Genomic DNA, 21,423 nt, shown 5'->3' on the forward strand with positions numbered 1-21,423 from the left:
ATTCTCACGGAAGCCCAGATAATTGACTCAACGCAGCTATCTTTTTCTCCTGGAAACTATAAAGTCTGTTTTAAACAGGCCATGAATGCCTCCCACACAGCTCACATAAGTCCACCTGCTCTGTGGGAGAACTAGAAAACGAGAATGAAAGTCACATGAATGGACAGACTGCACCATCTGCTGGTTGCAAAACACTGGACAAGATCATAAGCAGGCTTAGTAATTCCTGGTGTACCTTTATTGGTTCAGAAATGCAAATTTTCTGTGACAAATTTGGAGGGAATCTGATCCATCCAGAACCTCGGCTATTGACCGACTTCACTGAAAGCCTCCAGTTTCTTCATTTCAAGTCTTGAGGTCATAACTGAAAAAAGTAACTATTAACAAAAAAATGTAAAGAATAATAAAAATGACAATAGAAATCCCTTTGAAAACCGAAGTAAACAAAACATAGGCATTTTCATATTTTCACATAATAAATATGGACCATAGACTTTCTATCTGTACAGAGACAATTGATCTAATCATTTAAATCACTTGTATTATAAAAAATATCAGTGCAATTTCCCTGCAAGGCTCTCAACCAAAACCTTCATCTCTTGTCTACTCAAAACAGCAATGCTTGTCTCGTTTACCCTCATATACAAAGAAAATCTCCCTGCTTCTTCAAATACCAGCTCATGAAATAAAATAAAAAATAGATATATTCATAAAAAGAATTCACAGCCTTTCATCTTTGACACTTCAAGCGGTAAATCTAGACAGAAAAAGGCACACATCACTAGAATTTGCGCAATACTGGACAAGAGACGAAATATTGGAATTACTCTCGATTTAAGTTTTCATCTTGGTCACTTAGAAATGTATTCATACTTAATGTTTTACAAGAACAAGTTTTTTTTTTTTTGTTTAGTTTTTTTTTTAACATATACATATTCAAATAGATATATTAAGATTGCAATGTCAATAAAGATACAGGAGGGACAGACGTAATCGATTTACAGAAATATTTTTTTCCAAGAAAAAAAAAAGTGCATCATATTACAATCTTGAATATTGCAGAACAAACATTTACCAAGTTACCAATAGTATTGAAAATGTTGTATATAAAAAATAAGCGCATTACAAAACAAAACAATAGTAGTATTAGCAGTAGAAAGCATTTCACCATTGTGCACAGATGCTTTTAAGTGCTATCTGGATCACCTTCCAGGCTCTGAGGAGCACTGCCAGATCCTGAACATCCATCTGAAAAAGAGCCACGTCCCCTGAGTGGCGGCGCTATAGGCTTTTCTGTCTCGCGCAGCTGTCTGGTTTCACGTGAAGAACTCGCTCCTTCCCCCTGCGAGATCCTCTCGGCTCCTTCGTCGCTGTGTGCTGCGGCTTTCCTGGATTTTTCAGAACCGAAGGTGTGAGTCTTTGTGGCGGAGCTCAACTCGCCATATTGCTTTCTGACCTTTGCGGTCAGTTGCTCCCTTTTACCTTGGTGTAAAGGGGGGAGCTTGGGTAACGGCGAGCTTGTACTAAGACAAGACAGGTCCGAATGACTGGTTCCCTTGTCTTGGCTTTTTGTCCTGCTGTCCGCCAGAGTTCTTTGCGGACTGGTTTCTGGAAGTGAGATCCATGGATAATCCCTCCTGGCGAGAGAAAAAGGGGATTCCTCTTTGGGAGAGGTGGGCGAAGGGGTGGAGGATGACTGTCGTTCCAGTTTGGGGCGCGATCGGGGTCTAAGCTGCACCATTTGGATGCCCCCAATGGGAATCATGTGATAGGGCATGCGGGCTTGATCTTGGGAGTGTAAAGGAAGGTGGCTAAACATGCGGTCCACTGTCCGTGGTGTTAAAGGAGTGGGAGGGAAAGGCTCGCTTGGAGTGAAGCGTAGGGATGAGGAGAGCAGGATAGGGTCCGAGGGCATACGCTCCTGTAGAGTTGGTTGAGTACCGGGCTTGTCCTATAGGGGGAGGCATGGCATTGCAATCAATTCTCACTGACTGTTCATTTTTACACCGCTTTAGTCATAGTTTTTGTCTTTTAATGAAAATTTTGTCATGTCATATTAAGTTTTACTCTAAAATGGCATATCATTTTAGTTTATGAAAATAGCATTTTATTTGACGAGAATGTGACAAAAAGAAACAAATCTGAAAATTTGAAAAACTAATAACATTGTAACATTGTGACACAATATTATGAGCACACTATGTGAAAGAGTAATTCTTTGTTTTAGATAGTTGGTTCATTTAGTGCATAATACAATTCCGTCATCATTTATTCACCCTCAAGATGCTCCAAACCTGTATGCATTTCTTTCTTCTGCTGAACAGAAAAAAGAAGATATTTTGAAGAATGTCTATAACCAAACAGTTGATGGACCCCACTGACTTTCATAGTAGAATTTTTTTTTATCTGGAAGTCAATGGGGCTCATCAACTGTTTGGTTATAGACATTCTTCAAAATATCTTCATACAGGTTTGGAACTTGATGGGTGCATAAATAATGACAGAATTTTTTTTTTTGTGAAATAACCCTTTAAGATAAAAACAAACATAAACAACACAGGCTCATTGTAAAAACTTGCCTCTACCTACTTTTTTTCCCCCACAATTCCAAAAACATATACTTATATCATACCTAAATCACTGCATTTGAAGTAGAAATTATCACACGAAAAAGTAAAACACCATCTACCCTTGTACAGCTTTCCAGACGCAAGAAACTGGTACAGCACTGCCCTAAATATGGTATGAGTCCCGTGAAACACAAGTCCCAATACCTGAGCTCAAAGACTAAATGAGCTCCGAGCTAAAATGGTATTGCTGGTTTAGCAAATGTGTTTATATCTTATGTTTGCTAGGTTCATTTACACAACAGCATTTTGGTGGCCTGAGAATGCAAACTTTGAAATAGGTTTGAAAACAATATCGTTATCATCTCAGTGTAAACTTTAAAAACATGAATCTGTGAAAACGGTAACGGCATGCACATGAGTATTACGTGTTTAGTGACGTCATCAATTACTTGTCTGGCATGCATAATACAGCATTTTTAGTCGTTTCTGTGGATCCGTGTGAACAGGATTTATTTTGAAATTAAGAAAAAACAAAGACAAAAAAAAAAACAAGCAGGAGTTTGTTTATGAAGCGTGCAGGGCAACCACCCAGTAGAGCAATATTCTAGCCTTAAGGTCAAGAACGCAATAACTAACTTTTTCGCATTTGCCATTGAGAGCATATGTTTTTATTTCAATTTATATTTTTAAGATGAAAGAATGCTGTTTTAAAGATGTTAAAACATGGCTTTCAAATGAAAGATTGGTAAAAAGGAGCACACCCAGGTTCCTAACTGATGACAAAGACCTGACAGAGCAGCCACCAGGTGTCAGATTTATTAGTATTCAAGGTTATTAGGCGTTTTTTGTCCAATAATTAGAATATCTATTTTTTCTGAATTAAGTAGCAAGAAATTACTTCATTGTAACATTTTTTGTTGGTTTAACTTAAAAAAGTAAGTAACCTGGTTGCCTTAAAATTTTGAGTTTATTGAAATTAAAAATTTGAGTTGATACAATGAAGGAAATTTGTTTAATAAATAGAAACTCAAAATATTATTGTATCTGAACCACATAAAAATTTTGTCAAAAAATCATCAAATTTGGCCTATGCCTATTTGGCATGTTTCACTGCGTCATCAAAAATAAAACACACAATTACCCAATATGCTTACAAAATCTTTTAATAATATTTTAATAAAGGTTGTCTCAATTTTTTTTCAATGTATTAACTCAAATGTGTTATTTCAATTAACTCAATTTTAAGGCAACCAGGTAACTTTTTTAAAAATAATTTTTTACAGTGTAATCATCCTTTTTTTTTAATGTAGGTTTTAGTAATATAGGTGGTATGTTATTATACAACGATATAGAGCATTCACCTTTCCTTTCCAAACTGCAGTGATACGTACAACAACCAGCATGATAAAATGTCACGGCCTTCTGTTTCTGAGAAAATTGCGCTTTTAATGCACTCACCTCACCGGACATTTCACATTGAATGTGTCACTGAATGTGCAAGAAAAAATGTAAGACTATTTTGCCGAAATAATCGCCACAGGCACGTTTTTTTCCCAGTGAGCACGGATTGAAAAAAAATTGTTTAAATTGTTGTGTTACCCACCTTTAGACCCTCTGTAGCTGGTGAGCTAGGCTCCCAATGGAGCCCTGCAGGTGAGCTGTGCGGTCGATGCTGGGGCTTTAGGGGCGTAAGAGAGCATAGAGCTCTGGCACTCCTGTACCGCCCAGGGGACACAGGCCGCAGAGGTGAGAGGGGCCTGAGAGGGGAGAGGGCTCTGATGGGTGAAGGGCCCCTCTCCGGAGAGGGAGAAGGATGGCGGCTGGGTGAGGAAAATTCTAGCATGGGAGACAGACTTCTAAGAGGGGAGTCCTCCCTGCTAGGAGAGAAGGTCTTCGGGGATACCTCCCAGCCCTTGCGAGAGAACAATGCCCTCTTGCTGCCTGGAGACGCGGCTCGCATGCCAGGCCAAGGCCTGTGGGGTGAGGAGTATTCCTCTTTTGCTTTAGGGTCAGAGGGCTCAGTCTGTGAGCCTTGGCCACTTTCCGAGAGGTCACCTGTGGATTGACGAGTATCAGTGGAACAGGCAGAAGATGGTTCATCGTGGGAAGAGAACTCCTCTTCCTCATCCTCATCCTCATCTGCTTCAGAATCTTCAACATCAGAGAACTGGTGCCCCTCCTGGTCTTCTGCCTCACACACTCGCTCCTCACTGCCCCCTGTTGGACAGAAATGGATGTGTTAATTTAGCAAAGGCGTTAACACAAAAATAGATGCAAATACATTTTTCATTGTAAATTCATTTTTACATTATTTTTTTGTATAGGCACACACATCACCAAAAGTTGTGAGATTTTATTTTATTTTATTCTTATCACAAATACAATAAAAAGTAATACTGTGAAAAAATATTACAATTTGAAATAACTGTTTTCTTATTAAAAAATATAAATATTTTAATATATTTTCAAATGTAATTTATTCCTATAATGGCAAAGGAAAATGTTCAGCATCATTACTCCAGTTTTCAGTGTAACATGATCACAAATTATTCTAATTTAGTGCTCAAGAAACATATCTTATAAACTTTAAAAACAAATGCTTTAAAAGCATTTGTTTGAAATAGTAATTTGTTGTAACAGTGTATATGTCTTTACTGTTACTTATCAATTTAATGCATCCTCTCTGAAAAAGGTAAAAATGAATTACTTTAAAAAATCTTACTGACCTCAAACATTTGAATGGTAAAATAAAACATTTAAAAGACATTCCCCAACTTAAAATGTAAAATACATTGTTATACAGTATAGTTGACATTTGTCCAAATGTACACTCACCTAAAGGATTATTAGGGACACCTTTTCAATTTCTCATTAATGCAATTATCTAATCAACCAATCACATGGCAGTTGCTTAAATGCATTTAGGGGTGTGGTCCTGGTCAAGACAATCTCCTGAACTCCAAACTGAATTTCAGAATGGGAAAGAAATGTGATTTAAGCAATTTTGAGCGTGGCATGGTTGTTTGTGCCAGACGGGCCGGTCTGAGTATTTCACAATCTGCTCAGTTACTGGGATTTTCACGCACAACCATTTCTAGGGTTTACAAAGAATGGTCTGAAAAGGGAAAAACATCCAGTATGCAGCAGTCCTGTGGGAGAAAATGCCTTGTTAATGCTAGAGGTCAGAGGAGAATGGGCTGACTGATTCAAGCTGATAGAAGAGCAACTTTGACTGAAATAAACATTCGTTACAACCGAGGTTTGCAGCAAAGCAATTGTGAAGCCACAACACGCACAACCTTAGAAAAATTTTGCCTGTTCTGATGAGTCTCGATTTCTGCTGAGGCATTCAGATGGTAGAGTCAGAATTTGGCATAAACAGAATGAGAACATGGATCCATCATGCCTTGTTACCACTGTGCAGGCTGGTGGTGGAGTAATGGTGTGGGGGATGTTTTCTTGCCACACTTAGAGCCAATTGGGCATCGTTTAAATGCCACGGGCTACCTGAGCATTGTTTCTGACCATGTTCATCCCTTTATGACCACCATGTACCCATCCTCTGATGGCTACTTCCAGCAGGATAATGCACCATGTCACAAAGCTAGAATCATTTCAAACTGGTTACTTGAACATGACAATGAGTTCACTGCACTAAAATGGCCCCCACAGTCACCAGATCTCAACCCAATAGAGCATCTTTGGGATGTGGTGGAACGGGAGCTTCGTGCCCTGGATGTACATCCCTAAAATCTCCATCAACTGCGAGATGCTATCCTATCAATATGGGCCAACATTTCTAAAGAATGCTGTCAGCACCTTGTTGAACCAATGGCATGTAGAATAAAGGCAGTTCTGAAGGCGAAATAGGGTCAAACACCATACACATTAGTATGGTGTTCCTAATAATTCTTTAGGTGAGTTTATAGTAAATATGGCTTTATTGGCGTTCACTTGTTCACCAAACAATGGCAAAAACAGAAAAAAAACATTTGTGTTATTTTGACTCCAATCCCTTGTGACAACTAGCCCCGGTCTCCTCTCATGAACAGCACATCACTACATATTTTCCCCAAGCAAAGCTATATATAACACTAAAATGCAGCAAAAAAATATTGTTTTTTAACTGTGTATCATTCATCAGTTACATTCAAAATCTAGTGAATGGGGTGTGGCTGAATGAAATGTCCTTGGAGCTCTTAGATGCACTAAGAAAGAAAAATGTCGAGATAAAGAGAAACAGAGACAGAGACAGAGACAGAGACAGACAGGGAGAAAGGCAATTTTTACTTCTGGCTTTATATAAATGCGGTAAACTGAAGGTCAATCTTGCTTCTCTTTATAGCAAACTATTTTCATTGGCCTTTTTCAACTTCCATGTCTGAAAGCACACTGCAAGGTTGACATCACTTTTGCACCAATGAAGCGAAGATAAAGACATCCTTCCACAATATATAGATTTGGTAGAACATATTCTAGAATAAGTCACCAAAAGGGAAAGCAATCTAAGGTTTTGAAATGTATACTGCACTATTACACAAGCCATTTAGATTTTTAATGTGTGAAGCATCACATGCATGTTGTTCATATGCATGAGCTGTAACACAATAATAATTTCTCACTTATGTAATGAAAAGAATATTTACTGAAAAACATGGAAGATGGTTTAAATGATCAAACTGCAGTTACATATTGTCATTCACACACCCACTGTCCATCAAACCACTACAGCTCTTTTTGGCAAACCTACCTGCTTCTTCAGTCTCCAGCTCATCCACAGATGACTCGGACACACCCATCTCCAAGCATTTCTTCCCATGGGCCTTGGACTTCATGTGTTTGGTAAGGTTCCCTTTGAGGAAAAGGTAATTCTCAATGACACAATACAAAAATGACACCATTTTGAGATTAAAGATGTGTAGGGGAAAGTAAGAGTTTAAGAGACATGTGCCTACCTTTGGTTTTAAAGGCAAAGTTGCAGTGCTTACAGACGTAGGGACGGACATCTGTATGAGTGCGAATGTGCTTTTTTAGCATGCTGGGCTTCTTACAGCGGATCCCACATTCCCCACACACGTATTTCCCTCTTCCTCTACCCCGAACATACACATAGTCCTCATTTGACTTGTACCTGTTCAGGTAAAAAAGACAGACAGACAGAGAGGTTAAAAAAAAATCATAGATAAAAGATTTACAAGGTTACACATTCATGAAGATGAATAATATAATGGATATAGTCTTCACATCGGCAGGATCCTCATATGAATTTCCAAAACAATGAATCCTTCATTATAAAAGGGTACTTTTTTTTAATTCACATTAGAAAAAGGGACTACCAGTATATATTTTTCAGCAATTGTTAGTCCACGGATGGTCTCAAATAATCCACACTTTGGCTCAAACTAGGTGTTTTTTGCTGGCAAACCAATTCAAATTAAGGTCGGAGAGTTAAAACTGGTCATATATAAAAATCCATTAACATGATGATATACGGGGCAACTTTTTGAGCAATGTTGCTGTGCAAGTTTGCTGTCAACAGGCAACCAGGTGAGACACAAGGCTTACGAGAGATCTATACATTTCAAATAGAAATGTGTAGCCCATTTTCAATGGGAAAGTGCTTTTTATGTTGTCCTGGAATATTCTTCTTCCTGTGGCACTGCTCAGGTGTTATGAGAGCCCAGGTTGCTCTGATTGGTGCCTTCAGCTCTTCTGCATTGTCGGGTCTGGCATATCGCATCTTCCTCTTCACAATACCCCATAGATTTTCTATGGGGTTACGGTCAGGCAAGTTTGCTGGCCAATTAAGAAAAGGGATACCATGGTCCTTAAACCAGGTGTCACGAACTGGCTTTTTATTTTATTTTATACTGTTGTCTGAGGTCAACTAATGACGTTTGTGTGGTTTTTAAATTCAAAAAGATCATAACTAATACAGTATTGTTCAAAATAATAGCAGTACAATGTGACTAACCAGAATAATCAAGGTTTTTCGTATATTTTTTTATTGCTACGTGGCAAACAAGTTACCAGTAGGTTCAGTAGATTCTCAGAAAACAAATGAGACCCAGCATTCATGATATGCACGCTCTTAAGGCTGTGCAATTGGGCAATTAGTTGAATTAGTTGAAAGGGGTGTGTTCAAAAAATAGCAGTGTGGCATTCAATTACTGAGGTCATCAATTTTGTGAAGAAACAGGTGTGAATCAGGTGGCCCCTATTTAAGGATGAAGCCAACACTTGTTGAACATGCATTTGAAAGCTGAGGAAAATGGGTCGTTCAAGACATTGTTCAGAAGAACAGCGTACTTTGATTAAAAAGTTGATTAGAGAGGGGAAAACCTATAAAGAGGTGCAAAAAATGATAGGCTGTTCAGCTAAAATGATCTCCAATGCCTTAAAATGGAGAGCAAAACCAGAGAGACGTGGAAGAAAACGGAAGACAACCATCAAAATGGATAGAAGAATAACCAGAATGGCAAAGGCTCAGCCAATGATCACCTCCAGGATGATCAAAGACAGTCTGGAGTTACCTGTAAGTACTGTGACAGTTAGAAGACGTCTGTGTGAAGCTAATCTATTTTCAAGAATCCCCCGCAAAGTCCCTCTGTTAAAAAAAAGGCATGTGCAGAAGAGGTTACAATTTGCCAAAGAACACATCAACTGGCCTAAAGAGAAATGGAGGAACATTTTGTGGACTGATGAGAGTAAAATTGTTCTTTTTGGGTCCAAGGGCCACAGGCAGTTTGTGAGACGACCCCCAAACTCTGAATTCAAGCCACAGTACACAGTGAAGACAGTGAAGCATGGAGGTGCAAGCATCATGATATGGGCATGTTTCTCCTACTATGGTGTTGGGCCTATTTATCGCATACCAGGGATCATGGATCAGTTTGCATATGTTAAAATACTTGAAGAGGTCATGTTGCCCTATGCTGAAGAGGACATGCCCTTGAAATGGTTGTTTCAACAAGACAATGACCCAAAACACACTAGTAAACGGGCAAAGTCTTGGTTCCAAACCAACAAAATTAATGTTATGGAGTGGCCAGCCCAATCTCCAGACCTTAATCCAATTGAGAACTTGTGGGGTGATATCAAAAATGCTGTTTCTGAAGCAAAACCAAGAAATGTGAATGAATTGTGGAATGTTGTTAAAGAATCGTGGAGTGGAATAACAGCTGAGAGGTGCCACAAGTTGGTTGACTCCATGCCACACAGATGTCAAGCAGTTTTAAAAAACTGTGGTCATACAACTAAATATTAGTTTAGTGATTCACAGGATTGCTAAATCACAGGAAAAAAAAATGTTTGTACAAAATAGTTTTGAGTTTGTACAGTCAAAGGTAGACACTGCTATTTTTCTGAACACACCCCTTTCAACTAATTCAACTAATTGCCCAATTGCACAGCCTTAAGAGCGTGCATATCATGAATGCTGGGTCTCATTTGTTTTCTGACTATCTACTGAACCTACTGGTAACTTGTTTGCCACGTAGCAATAAAAAATATACTAAAAACCTTGATTATTCTGGTTAGTCACATTGTACTGCTATTATTTTGAACAATACTGTAAGTAATAGGCTATTTTCTACACTGGTTTTGAGGTTGTCTTCTGAACGCTAGGTTTTGATGGGCGTGCCCCAATGGAGATTTTTTTGTGGCATGCCCATTAAAGTTTTGACTGTTGATCACATCTTTTCTTTCCCTTCACATCTCTAATAATGTGTGGACACAGAGCTCTGTGAACAGCCAGCCTCTTTTGCAATGAACTTGCCCCCTTTGTGCAAGGTGTCAGTGAATGTCTTTTGGACAACTGTCAAGTCAGCAGTCCTCCTCATGATTGTGTAGCCTACAGAACTAGACTGAGGATGCGTCTCAATCAGCTCCCTAGTTCAGTTGTCAGGGCACTGATCAGGGAGTCAGCCCATTGACTTATATCCTGATCAGTGCCCTGACTAGTGAACTAGGGAGCTGATTGAGACACAGGGTTAGAGACAATTTAAAAGCCTTTGCAGTTGTTTTGCATTTAATAAGCAGGTAAGAGTGTGGCACCAAGTGTCTTCAATATTGAAACTTTTCACAATATTCAAATTTTCTGAGACACTTGCTGCGTCCGAAAACCTAGGCTGCTGACTCGTTGCCTCGCTGCCTTATCAGACAATGACTCTGCAGGCAGCGTTTTGTGCATGAAGGCAGCTCACAAAACTAATTTCAGACAGACTTCTAAGGCAGTGTAACAGTTTAAACATATTTAATACTACAGTAGTGATTTCTCGCTAGAAATGATATCAGAAGTGGAATATGTTGGTAAAAAAACGTACATTTACACACAAACTGACCCGCAAACGCAACTTCTGGATGCCATTTTTTCCCCCAGCTCAACTGTCACTGAATGGAAAGCACAGGATTGTGGGATATCAAAGGCAGCGAAGGACACGTGCTGCCTTCAAAAATCGATCAGATGAAGGTATCTCAGGAGACAGGAAGTCAAGCAAACATTAGATTCGGATGTGGCTCGATGCCTTCCTGTCTTGAAATGTGTCCTCTGAAGGCAGCATTTTGCAGGTTTCGGACGCTGCCACTGAATTAGGAATTTTCCTTAGTTGTCAGTTATAATCATCAAAATTAAAAGAAATAAACATTTGAAATATATCAGTCTGGGCGCAATGAATGTATAAAATATACAAGTTTCACTTTTTGAATGGAATTAGTGAAATAAATCAACTTTTTGATGATATTCTAAATATATGACCAGCACCTGTACTTATTTATTTTATTGTATGTAAAATAATTAAAATAAAAGTAAGTATATAAATTTTAACACTGCAGTCAGAGAGAATATATTGATGTATAACTGCATTATTGACTGCTAGAGTATGAATCCTCATCTGCTCTATGACAGCTAAGCCTGATAGCAGGATGGGATGTGTTTGGTTAGACAGCATATGCATTGTGAAAAATGTCTGTAGGCTTTCATGAAAAAATAAAAATGGATGGGGTGGAGAGAAGACGATTCGCTAAACGTCAGTTTCAAGGTAAAATAAATAAATAAATTAATATACAAACACACCAATCATCTATTTTTAGAAAGGTGTCTTGTGACTACAGAAAAACTGGCGACTTTGATTGTCCTTCAGTAGCATTGTGTTCTACTAATGAAGAAGAAAGCAAACAACAAATACTGTTATGAGAGGTGCAAAGACAAAAGGGTGCTGATGGTTGCGAGAAGTTTTGGAGACAAAATGGAGTGTGCGTGTGCGAGACAGTGCAGAGTCTGATGTGATTAGGGAGTGTGTGGGTGTGCAAGGCGGAAGAACCGTATGAGCAAAATAAAGGCAGCGAGAGAGACAAAGGAAGCAGGGATAAAAATGCAGGCTGTGGTGAGTTGTTGCTGCAGTTTAAGCACTCAACCACATTGAGAGCCCCGCATAAGCAGATGAATGCAGGAGACCCAGCTAATGAATCCAAAGCTTTTGATGTTTACAGGTCAGCTCTCCTGTTTATTATCCATTCATCCATGCATCCATCAATCAATCAGCTGTCCTTTCATTTTTTAACACTAGAAGTCCCAGAGAGCAGCCATTTGGCTTTTCTACCTATAAAACCCGCAGGACAGCCGATGGGCTGGAAGGCTTTAGGCTAATATCCTTAATCAGCTGTGAACAGTTGCTTTTGTTATGTAAATAATATGGGGCCATGCTGAGCCACTTCAGGGAAACTTGAATCTTAGGGAGCCATCTTAGGGAGAAATCAACACACATGTTTTTTTTTTTTTCTTTGTTGCTGAGATTTATTGATAAAAATAGTACAATATAAAATAAAGAAACCAACCAACCAAAGAAACCAATAAAGAAACCAACCATTTCATACAACATGATTTTACCATCCAGCTAGGTTCGTCATTGATTACCCCTTCAAAGTCGGTCAGAAAGCTTGGAGTAATCTTTGATGACCAGCTGTCCTTCAAAGACCACATCTCAAAGACAGCTCGGTCATGCAGGTTTGCATTGCACAATATCAGGAAAATCAGACCGTTCCTTACACAACACAGCTTCTTGTCCAAGCCCTAGTCATTTCTAGACTAGACTATTGCAATGCGCTTCTGGCTGGACTTCCATCTTGTGCAATAAAAACCGCTGCAAATGATCCAGAACGCTGCAGCACGTCTTGTCTTCAATGAGCCCAAAAGGGCTCATGTCACACCTCTATTCATCTCTCTGCATTGGCTACCACTCGCTGCCCGGATCAAATTCAAAGCCCTGACTCTTGCTTATGGATCTACCACAAGCTCAGCACCCGCATACTTCGACTCACTCCTACGAGTCTACACCCCCACCAGAAGCCTTCGCTCAGCTAATGAGAGGAGGCTTGTGGTACCATCACAGAGAGGCATGAAATCCCTCTCCAGGACTTTTTCTTTCATTGTTCCTGGTTGGTGGAACGATCTTCCGTCCTCCATACGCACGACAGAATCACTCGCTTCATTCAAAAGACAGGTAGAAACTCATCTCTTCCATGAGCACTTAATCTTACATAAAAAAATAAATAAAAAAACCCTCCCCTCTATTTCTCTTTTCTTATTCCCTTCTCTTGTTTTTGCTACTCTGAGCGGTATACAAATCTTGGTATTTAGTGCACGTTTTGTGTTTTCTTTGCCTCCTCTTAAATGTAAACCATTTGTACACATATTTACAAATAATATTAAAAAGTGAGTGAGTCCGTTCCAGCAATCACTCACAATCCTGGCACTGCCATGGATTTACCACATCTTCTTCGCACACTTATGAGAGTTAGCCAACTCTCTTGCAAGCTCCACCAGGAAGTCCACCCATCTTTCCGCCCTTCCGGTGCATGCTTGATACAGCACGTGCATTCAGTGCTGCCATGCCAATCATATTATAGAACACGGCAACTGGTCTGCGCCGTGTCCCTGTGCGGACAGTGTACTCCCGCACAATCTGGTCCATCACATCCACGCCGCACTTTGTGGTGTTGTAAAGGGTGAGAGTGTTTGGCTTCCTTTTGGTGGTATCATCAGTCTAAAACACGCTGTTCATGCTGCTAAGAATGTAGACAGTCTTCTTCTGTTTGGCGCATACGCCGTCATACGCCGTCAGCGTAAAATTAGAAACACATAAACATAGAACCACAAAAGACCTTCAAGATACCCGAGTGGTGAATTCATTGCGATCTGTGTGTCTAGCGGATTGAGGTGTTTCCCGGCAAATCTTGTTGACTGTGCCGAGGATGGTGGTTTTCCGGCTAAGAAGTTTATGCGCAAGTGACAGCGATGTGAAGAAATTGCCCGTGGTAACATTTCTGCCCATGCCCATGTGAGACATGGTCAATCAAGTTCTCTGCTTTTAGCAGCCCTCCCTCCCCCACACATACAAACAAGCCACCAGCAACCATTCACACACACACACCCAACCCCCCTGCAGATTGCTCAGGTAATGACCATATTTACACATGAATTGATGCTAATGATAGCCAAAAGACTAGCCAGTTAGCATCCACTTGGCTAAAGGAGGGTTACAAATCTCTGGGACTTCTAGTGTTAAAGTAGAAATGATATTCAAATCATGTACTAGGGCTGCACAAATGTGACAAACCATTGTTGATTATTCCCCTCAATAATGTACTCATGACTGAAAAAAATGACCCAAATATGTTTGCCATGCGCGGGGTGGGATCTCACTCACAGCACTTGGCTCCGGCAGCATCGGGCATTCATGTAAACGGAGCGGAGCGGCGCGGAGAAAAGTGCATTTTTCAACTTTTCAATGAATTCCTACGAAAGTTAAGCTTTCAAAGGCATGAACTGAAAACGAGTCAGACTGAACACGCGCCGTGAATGTATGCCGCGGCCGCGCTTACCTCAGCTCTCGTAATTAATGTAATCTGACTCCTGCTGCGTTTGATCACATTATATTGAACAGACACTTTCAGTTTTTAATTGTAGTGCCTGTTCTCTAACTGAACTAAATAATTTTATAAACACAACGGTAGGGGCGTTGCCGTGGTGGGCAAGTGATCCAGGAGCGGTGGTTTTGGGAGTGGCCTCATAGAGCAGCGAAGCAAGTGCATTCTGGGAGTTGTTGTCTTTCATCCACATGAGCCAAAAATACATTTTCTTTACCAAATACAACAAATTCCAAAATAATTTCACATTTCTATTACATTAATGACCCAGTTTAAATACAAAGCTTAATGCTAAATCACTGAAGTAACCCTTTACATTTCTAATGTAAAAAACAATTAGTGTTCCTAAAAGACATTGAATGATTATCTCTCAGTGGGTTTGTGTAGAGTCGAAACTTCAGTAGTTATCCTTTTCATTCAAGATGAAACGTTGAATTTTGTTTTACTCTTTAACTGTGCTATGCAGATATAGTCGGTACAACACTAATGAGCAGGAGACTTCAAAAATAAATCTGCAGAGCTACTAAGTTATCAGCACTCTTTCTCTCTTCACTCCATCCAAATTCGTACCTTTGAGCAAGGTGTGAATTCTGCAGACAACTGAACAAGGCAGGATAAATTAAATCCCTAATGGTTCGTAGTCTCACCCGTACTACCACCCGCACTGTCTTTGTCTCTCACACAGCAAATAACAAACAGAAAAGCTCAAGCTGAGAGGCAACTGTGCTATAATTGGCACTTACAAAAATGCAATTTCATGGTGGGGAAGATCATGAATAAACTTCACTATTAGTACTCTTGAACATGACTGCAACTGTATATCATTGCTGTGGGGTAGGGAAAACTCTCCATATTTCCTAATGAATTTTTGTATTAATCATTGCTTTCTGTCTGTATTTGCAAATATTTAAACAAAAGTAATAAAAAGAGCTATTAAAACTGTCTGTAAAACCTCATACCTCCACCCCACCTCTATCATGAATGAAGGGCTGCACTAGCTCAACTATTTTTAAAAAGTGCACTCTGTTTAAAAAATCACAAGAAATTTCTTCCAGTGAGCATAGGGGTAGCATGTGTAGCATGACAAAAAGCTGTTTATGTAATACGTTATTGTTAATAGCTCATCGTATAGCTAACTTTTTTTTAAAATCTCAACTATCTTAACTACTGTATCTCTGCTGAACTACAGTTTCAAAATAATTAATAAGAATTTACTCACCCGCCCTCAAAAATACAAATCCGATTACGCGCTGCCTCACTTTGTGTCGAGTTAGCGGGCACGTCATCAGCACTCTTCTTATCCTTTTCCCCTCTTTCATTTGGTGGTTCCTCTTTTACTTTGACGGGTATGTTGAGTGGAGAGGCACATACCTACACTCCAGACAGACAAGCTAATTTACCAACACTGTAGTACATCTACACACCACTTACAAAACACATGCTAGATATCAAAATGCAGACAATTAAAGGTGTGTGATTTTTAGCGGCATCTAGTGGTGAGGTTGTGAATTGCATCCACCCCTCCCTTGCGGAGCACATAGAGAACCTACGGTGGCCAATACAGGACAAAAATGTCATCGTCATAGAGAGCAGAGAGTGACTAGCACTCTGTAGAGAAGTTTGTCCATTTAGAGCTATTATAGAAACATCGCAAAATGGGGATTTCACTGTAAAGGGATTCGTGTTGTTTATGGAGATAGAAATGGGTAATTCTAAGGAAAATAAATACATAACGCAACCTTATGTACGGTCTTTATAAGCCACTGAAAACAAAGTTACGTATATTATATTGCATTTTTTGTCAACACATCCCCAAAAATACTACACACTGAACCTTTAATAAACTTTTAATAAAATTTTATGTAAAAAGCAAAAACTCGATTATAATGCGATTATATATATTGAGATAAAAAATTACAATGAGGTTTACCTCTGACGCACTGGTCGTTTTGCTGTCAGTAGGAACCAGCTTGTCAATCGCTGGTGTTGGAGCTGTAGCCATAGTGTATGTCTCAGCACTATGTTTCTGTTTGGAGCGCAGCAGAGACAGTAATAGTTTGGTGGACAAGCCAGATATATTGGGGTTATGCATGCTAACACTCCATGAGGAATAGACAGAAGCTGAATCTCTATGTGTAGAGGGGGTGGGCTTTGTGTAATTCAGATAGCACCAGCTGACAGATGTAGTTGTATGCAAACTGGGGTATGAGGAATCCACAGATCTTTCAGGAATTGTTACCCTTGAAGCATACTGGTGTCCTGCCTCCTTCCTTTCTTCATCCTTTATGTCTTCAGTTTTGTGCTGGGTTAAGTCCTGCTTGCTTAACTTTTCAGTTTCTATGACTTCTGTTGTATATTTGTCCCTCCCTGCTGTCTCTAAGGTTAGCCTCTGATTACTTTTTCCCTGACTCACCTCCTGAGATTTCTCATCACATTTGTTATCATCATCTTCCTTGTCATCCTCTTCTTTCTCCTCCTCCTCTTTCACTCGTTTTTGGTGCCGCTGTGCCTCTAAACTAAGTTCTAGACTACCTGCTGGTGAGAGCATTCGCTTGCTTCCTCCAGCACCGAGCTGCCCACAGCTGTCATCAGATGAAGTTCCTGCTCCATGCTCGAGAGGCAAAGGAATATAGTTCTTGGTGATAGGTGAGGGCAGCCTAAGGTAAGATCTCTGAAGCTTGTCTTCCTCCAGCTTACCCATGATGACCATAGCTGTGCAACAGATTGGATGTTGCGTTGTGGCCAAAATTTGTGAGATGGTTGTATACATGGCACTAGCATAGGTAGGAATGTGAGTTTGTAAGCGCACAGGCACTACAAGAGACACCACTGGCACAAGCTGTTGAAGGCAAGGAGCTATCACAGGATGGGAATTGTGGCGAAAAGCTAGTTGCTGTTGTGAATGACTGGGACAATGCGAGGAAGAAGGTGATGACCTAGACTCCCTGAAAAGAGGCCCTGAGGGGACCTGAATAGTCAGACCACCTTCCATGGGAAAGCAAACATCCTGAGCAACATCACTTGTTTGTAGAGGAAATAAATTGGTGAGCGGCTGAAGGGGTAGTCCCAGGCGTTCTACGTACTCTATGGGTCTTGGATATAGCAGAGGCGGCTCACTGTGAAGGAAATCTTGCTGAAACATCTGGGTGGAAACAACTGCAGAAATTGTTGTAGTGACTGGGAGAAATCTAGTGAGCTGATTTGGGGGACAAAAATCAGGGTTTTCTTGTTGTAGGGGGAAAACGGCTGGCGGGAGGGCAAGAGGGGATTGAAAAAGCTGCAAGGTCTTCCCTGTATGCTCTGAGCTAAGCCTAGAGGTCCTGCCTCCCATTCTATGCTCTGTGATTGTGAATGAAGGATGAATTGGGTATGACTGGCAAACTGTTGAGACACCAGATTTAGTAGATGGCTCTTCCTGATCAGGCTCACCAAGGGTTCCGTGTTTCACCAAGAGACATTTTCTCCTCTCCTTCCAAGTAGCAGAAGCGCGTTCTAGAGAGAGGGAGCCATAGTCAAATGACTTGCTTCTTGCTTCTTCTACATGTGCAGGGTGTGAAGGACTTGCTGATGCTTGTTCGGATGTTGAACGTCGCATCTCTCCGTGAGAATGATGGTGCTGATGGAGACTTAATGGAACGGTCAGCATGTGAGACCCTTGGGAACTCCAAGTACCACTTTGCATTTCAGAGTCTGGCCTTCCTGATTCCTCAAAGGATGCAGATCGACTGGAGGCATGGGAAACATTGCTCTCTTGGCTTGGGCTATGTGGCAGGGATACTGACTCAAAGCTAGATTCTCCTGATGATTGGGTTGCCTCAACCAAACGGAGGCGCTTTTTCTTTGGCGGTAGTTTCTCTGCAGGGAGCTGAGAAAGGCTTTGGCTACGCTGAGGCCACTGGAATTCCTCCACCTTCTCAGATTCTTTTAAGACGTACGTGTTCACTGGATAAGAGACTTTCTCTGTATCTGGCTCCTCTGTAACCAGAATTTCTGGCACTTGAATGTTGGGTTGACGGATTAACCGGGATATGAAGGTTGGTTTTGGCTCCTGTGTTGGCTCATGTTCTGGGTCTGCTTCCTGATTTGCAATTGAGATGTTTTCCTGTTTTTCGAAAGATCTGGTATGCTGGATAACAGAAATTTCTTTCCAGTGACCCCTCCGTTCTATCTCACTCTGTGAAAGACCACAAGGTGCACTCGGATTATCAATACTGCCTAACATCAATGGCGACTGGGTACCGAATGACACAGCTGTTGGTCCTGGACTGGGAGGATCTTCCTCAAGACTTTCCTCCTTTTTTTTCCTCTTACGAACAGCCATGGCCATGGCTTTGAACTTGTAGCTCATAATCTGTGGCTGACTATCAATAAAAGAACTGCCTTCCTCACAGGGGATGTGTGGAGATTTACTCATACATGCAAATCTGTGTTCTGCATAAGAGTCGTGCTTCTTCAAGCGAGCACCGCACATTTCACAATCATAAAGGTGGAATTCCTTGTCTTGCTTTTTTCCTGATTCCGTTTCTTTCAAACTAGAAGAAGGATCTGCATCTCCTATAACGAGATCCACTCCAACTGCCACCTCAATAGCAGGTTGGCGTCGTAACATCCGTTGATGTGGGCCAATCCTCATTTCAGCTGCTATGGCCTGTTGATCATCAAAAGAACGACTGAGATGAAAGCTGCGTGAAGGTGTATCTGAAATATTACCAGAAGATGGCACTGATTGACTCCTATAGAGAAGAGCACTGGAGCTCTGACCAGCCAAAGTTTCAGTGTATGAGCCAGGTAATTCACCTGCATAACTACCAGGAATAAGTTGAACAGCAGAGCCTGGGGCATCCGCTTTTGGTTCAAAAACACAGGGTTCTTTGGGTGAAGAGAACTTGACTGACTCAATGCTACTTCTTCTAGAGAGAGAGGAACGTCTTGGTTTGACACTATCAATTTCACTTGTATCAACCACAGCTTCATTTATAGTGATTAGCTTGGTTATATGCTCAATGACTTGTGTCTTAGGAACAGTGAAAGGGATTGATTTTTCCTGTTGACCTGAAGGTGACGATAATTGCAGCTGTTGATGTGGAATTCTTTGTTGCTGTCCTAGTCGTCCATACTTTCCTAAAATTATTTCAGCATATGTTTTAGCACTGGCATTTGGCGGGCTCACTTGGGAGAGCTCAGCACTTCCAGAACTGGAAAAATATCCCGATTCTGTGCTCCCCTTACTGCCAGGACCCAGTGAGGATCGGGCTTCATCTGAAGATGTTCTGGGAGCTCGCTTTCTCTCGCTTAGCCTCATTGCTAACCTTTGCTTGACTGCCTGTGAATCCTCAGTTTGGGGACTCTCTTCTATAAATGACAGTTCTACTTTGCAACTTTTTTTCAGAGTTGGCCTACCCTGTGACGTAGATGGTTGGTGTTGCTGGGTCTCATCCTCAGAACCTGTACTCTCTCCTTCTGTACCCTCTTCTTGATCATCTCCCAATATTCCACCTTCTGGCCCAATAAAACTGGTCTCTTCACGACTCGAGGCCATGCCTGCTTTTATTCGATGCGCATGGGATTTTCTGTGTTTATACAGGTTGCTTTTGGTCTTGAAGGAGAAACCACATGGGACACATGGATAGGGTCTCTCTCCTGTGTGGGATCGGATGTGTTTTTGGAGGACGCTAGGCTTTGCACAAGGACGGCCGCAGTATGTACACACATATTTCCCTGGTTTTTGGGGTTTGCGATCTCGTCTACATGGTGTGCCTTCCTGTACTTCCACACTAGAAAGAGATTGAGTTTGATGAACATTATGAATTTGGGGAGATGGTTCTCCCAGGGCAGAACAGCTGCCTCTTGAAGGACCAGGTACTTCTGAAAGCTGCCAAGATAACCCACTCGCCTGTGACTGTTGCTTCTGTCTTTGGAGCATTTCAAAGTGTTTTGGCTGCCTATGTTGAAGGCGGCCACGTGATCCATGGACAGATTGCGAGGTAGTTTGTTGCTGTAAATGAGGCAGCTGCGCAGCTAACAAAGACTCTGACAATGGCTGCTGTTGCTCACCAGACCGCTCCCCATCGGCCGACTGCTTTTCCTCTGCCTCCATGAGATGTGGGGAGGAGGCCTTAAGGATGCTATGGGAATGCTACTTTGAGCATCTGATAAACATCATTGCATCAAAACTCTTCCGATAGGAAAGTCTTTACACTCACTTTAGGGGGCTAATTGTATTATGTCATAATTAATCTAAGATACCAAATAGTGTCTTAACTGAAAAAGGCATAATCAAACAGTGTCAGTATGCAGTCGCCATATATGTGAGTGCTGGTTGTGTGGTAAATGTCTCCTCTCCTGTTCACAAACAGCCTTGGTGAAATTCATCATTATGAGTCTTTTGGGCTGATGTCTGGCAATGGGGCTTGAAAACGAATGTCTCAAGATGCTTTTGAGGCACTTTCTTTGCTGACATGTGAATAATTATTCAAGCCCTATTTGTCTCCCATCTTCAGCTCGTCACATGTTAGAACTTCACTGGCCCTGCAGAGACACAAAAAATATGGTTAGTTGTTTTAATAAACAGTGTTGGGTAAACTATACAAAAATGCTAATCTACCTACTACTGCTTAGCTATTTTCTAAACTATTCATAAAAAAAAAGAAAAAATATGAGAGAGATTAACTGATTCTAAACCTCTAAGGAAAGAATACTATATATATATATATTTGATCTTAATTGATGATAAAAGCTTTAGAATTAAAAATGTACATGCTATAATAATAATAATAATAATAATAATAATAATAATAATAATAATAATAATAATAGCAATAATAAAAACAGTACAATAATTACCCCCTTGCTGTCACAAATCCTTCAGACTTCTACTGAAATGTTACATTTCAGAACGAAATCAACACAAAATGCAAACAACACAACT

The 21,423-nt window shown here is 40.6% G+C and overlaps 1 protein-coding gene across 3 annotated transcripts in view; it reads right to left on the bottom strand.

Moving 5' to 3' along the window:
• Positions 1 to 216: 216 nt before the first annotated feature.
• LOC137082745 (transcription factor HIVEP3) overlaps positions 217 to 21,423 on the bottom strand; it is a 106,581-nt gene continuing 85,374 nt past the window's right edge. For all 3 annotated transcript variants that reach the window (XM_067448162.1, XM_067448163.1, XM_067448164.1), the window contains exons 2-7: positions 16,426 to 21,023; positions 15,715 to 15,866; positions 7,526 to 7,701; positions 7,321 to 7,422; positions 4,174 to 4,787; positions 217 to 1,951 (exon numbers count right to left, since the gene is read on the bottom strand). In XM_067448162.1, the coding sequence (XP_067304263.1) occupies positions 1,187 to 1,951; positions 4,174 to 4,787; positions 7,321 to 7,422; positions 7,526 to 7,701; positions 15,715 to 15,866; positions 16,426 to 20,592 (5,976 nt within the window). In that variant the 5' untranslated portion in view covers positions 20,593 to 21,023 and the 3' untranslated portion in view covers positions 217 to 1,186. The remainder of the gene's footprint in view (positions 1,952 to 4,173; positions 4,788 to 7,320; positions 7,423 to 7,525; positions 7,702 to 15,714; positions 15,867 to 16,425; positions 21,024 to 21,423) is intronic.

This window comes from Pseudorasbora parva, chromosome 7 (assembly GCF_024679245.1).
Source record: "Pseudorasbora parva isolate DD20220531a chromosome 7, ASM2467924v1, whole genome shotgun sequence".
Classification (NCBI taxonomy): domain Eukaryota; kingdom Metazoa; phylum Chordata; class Actinopteri; order Cypriniformes; family Gobionidae; genus Pseudorasbora; species Pseudorasbora parva.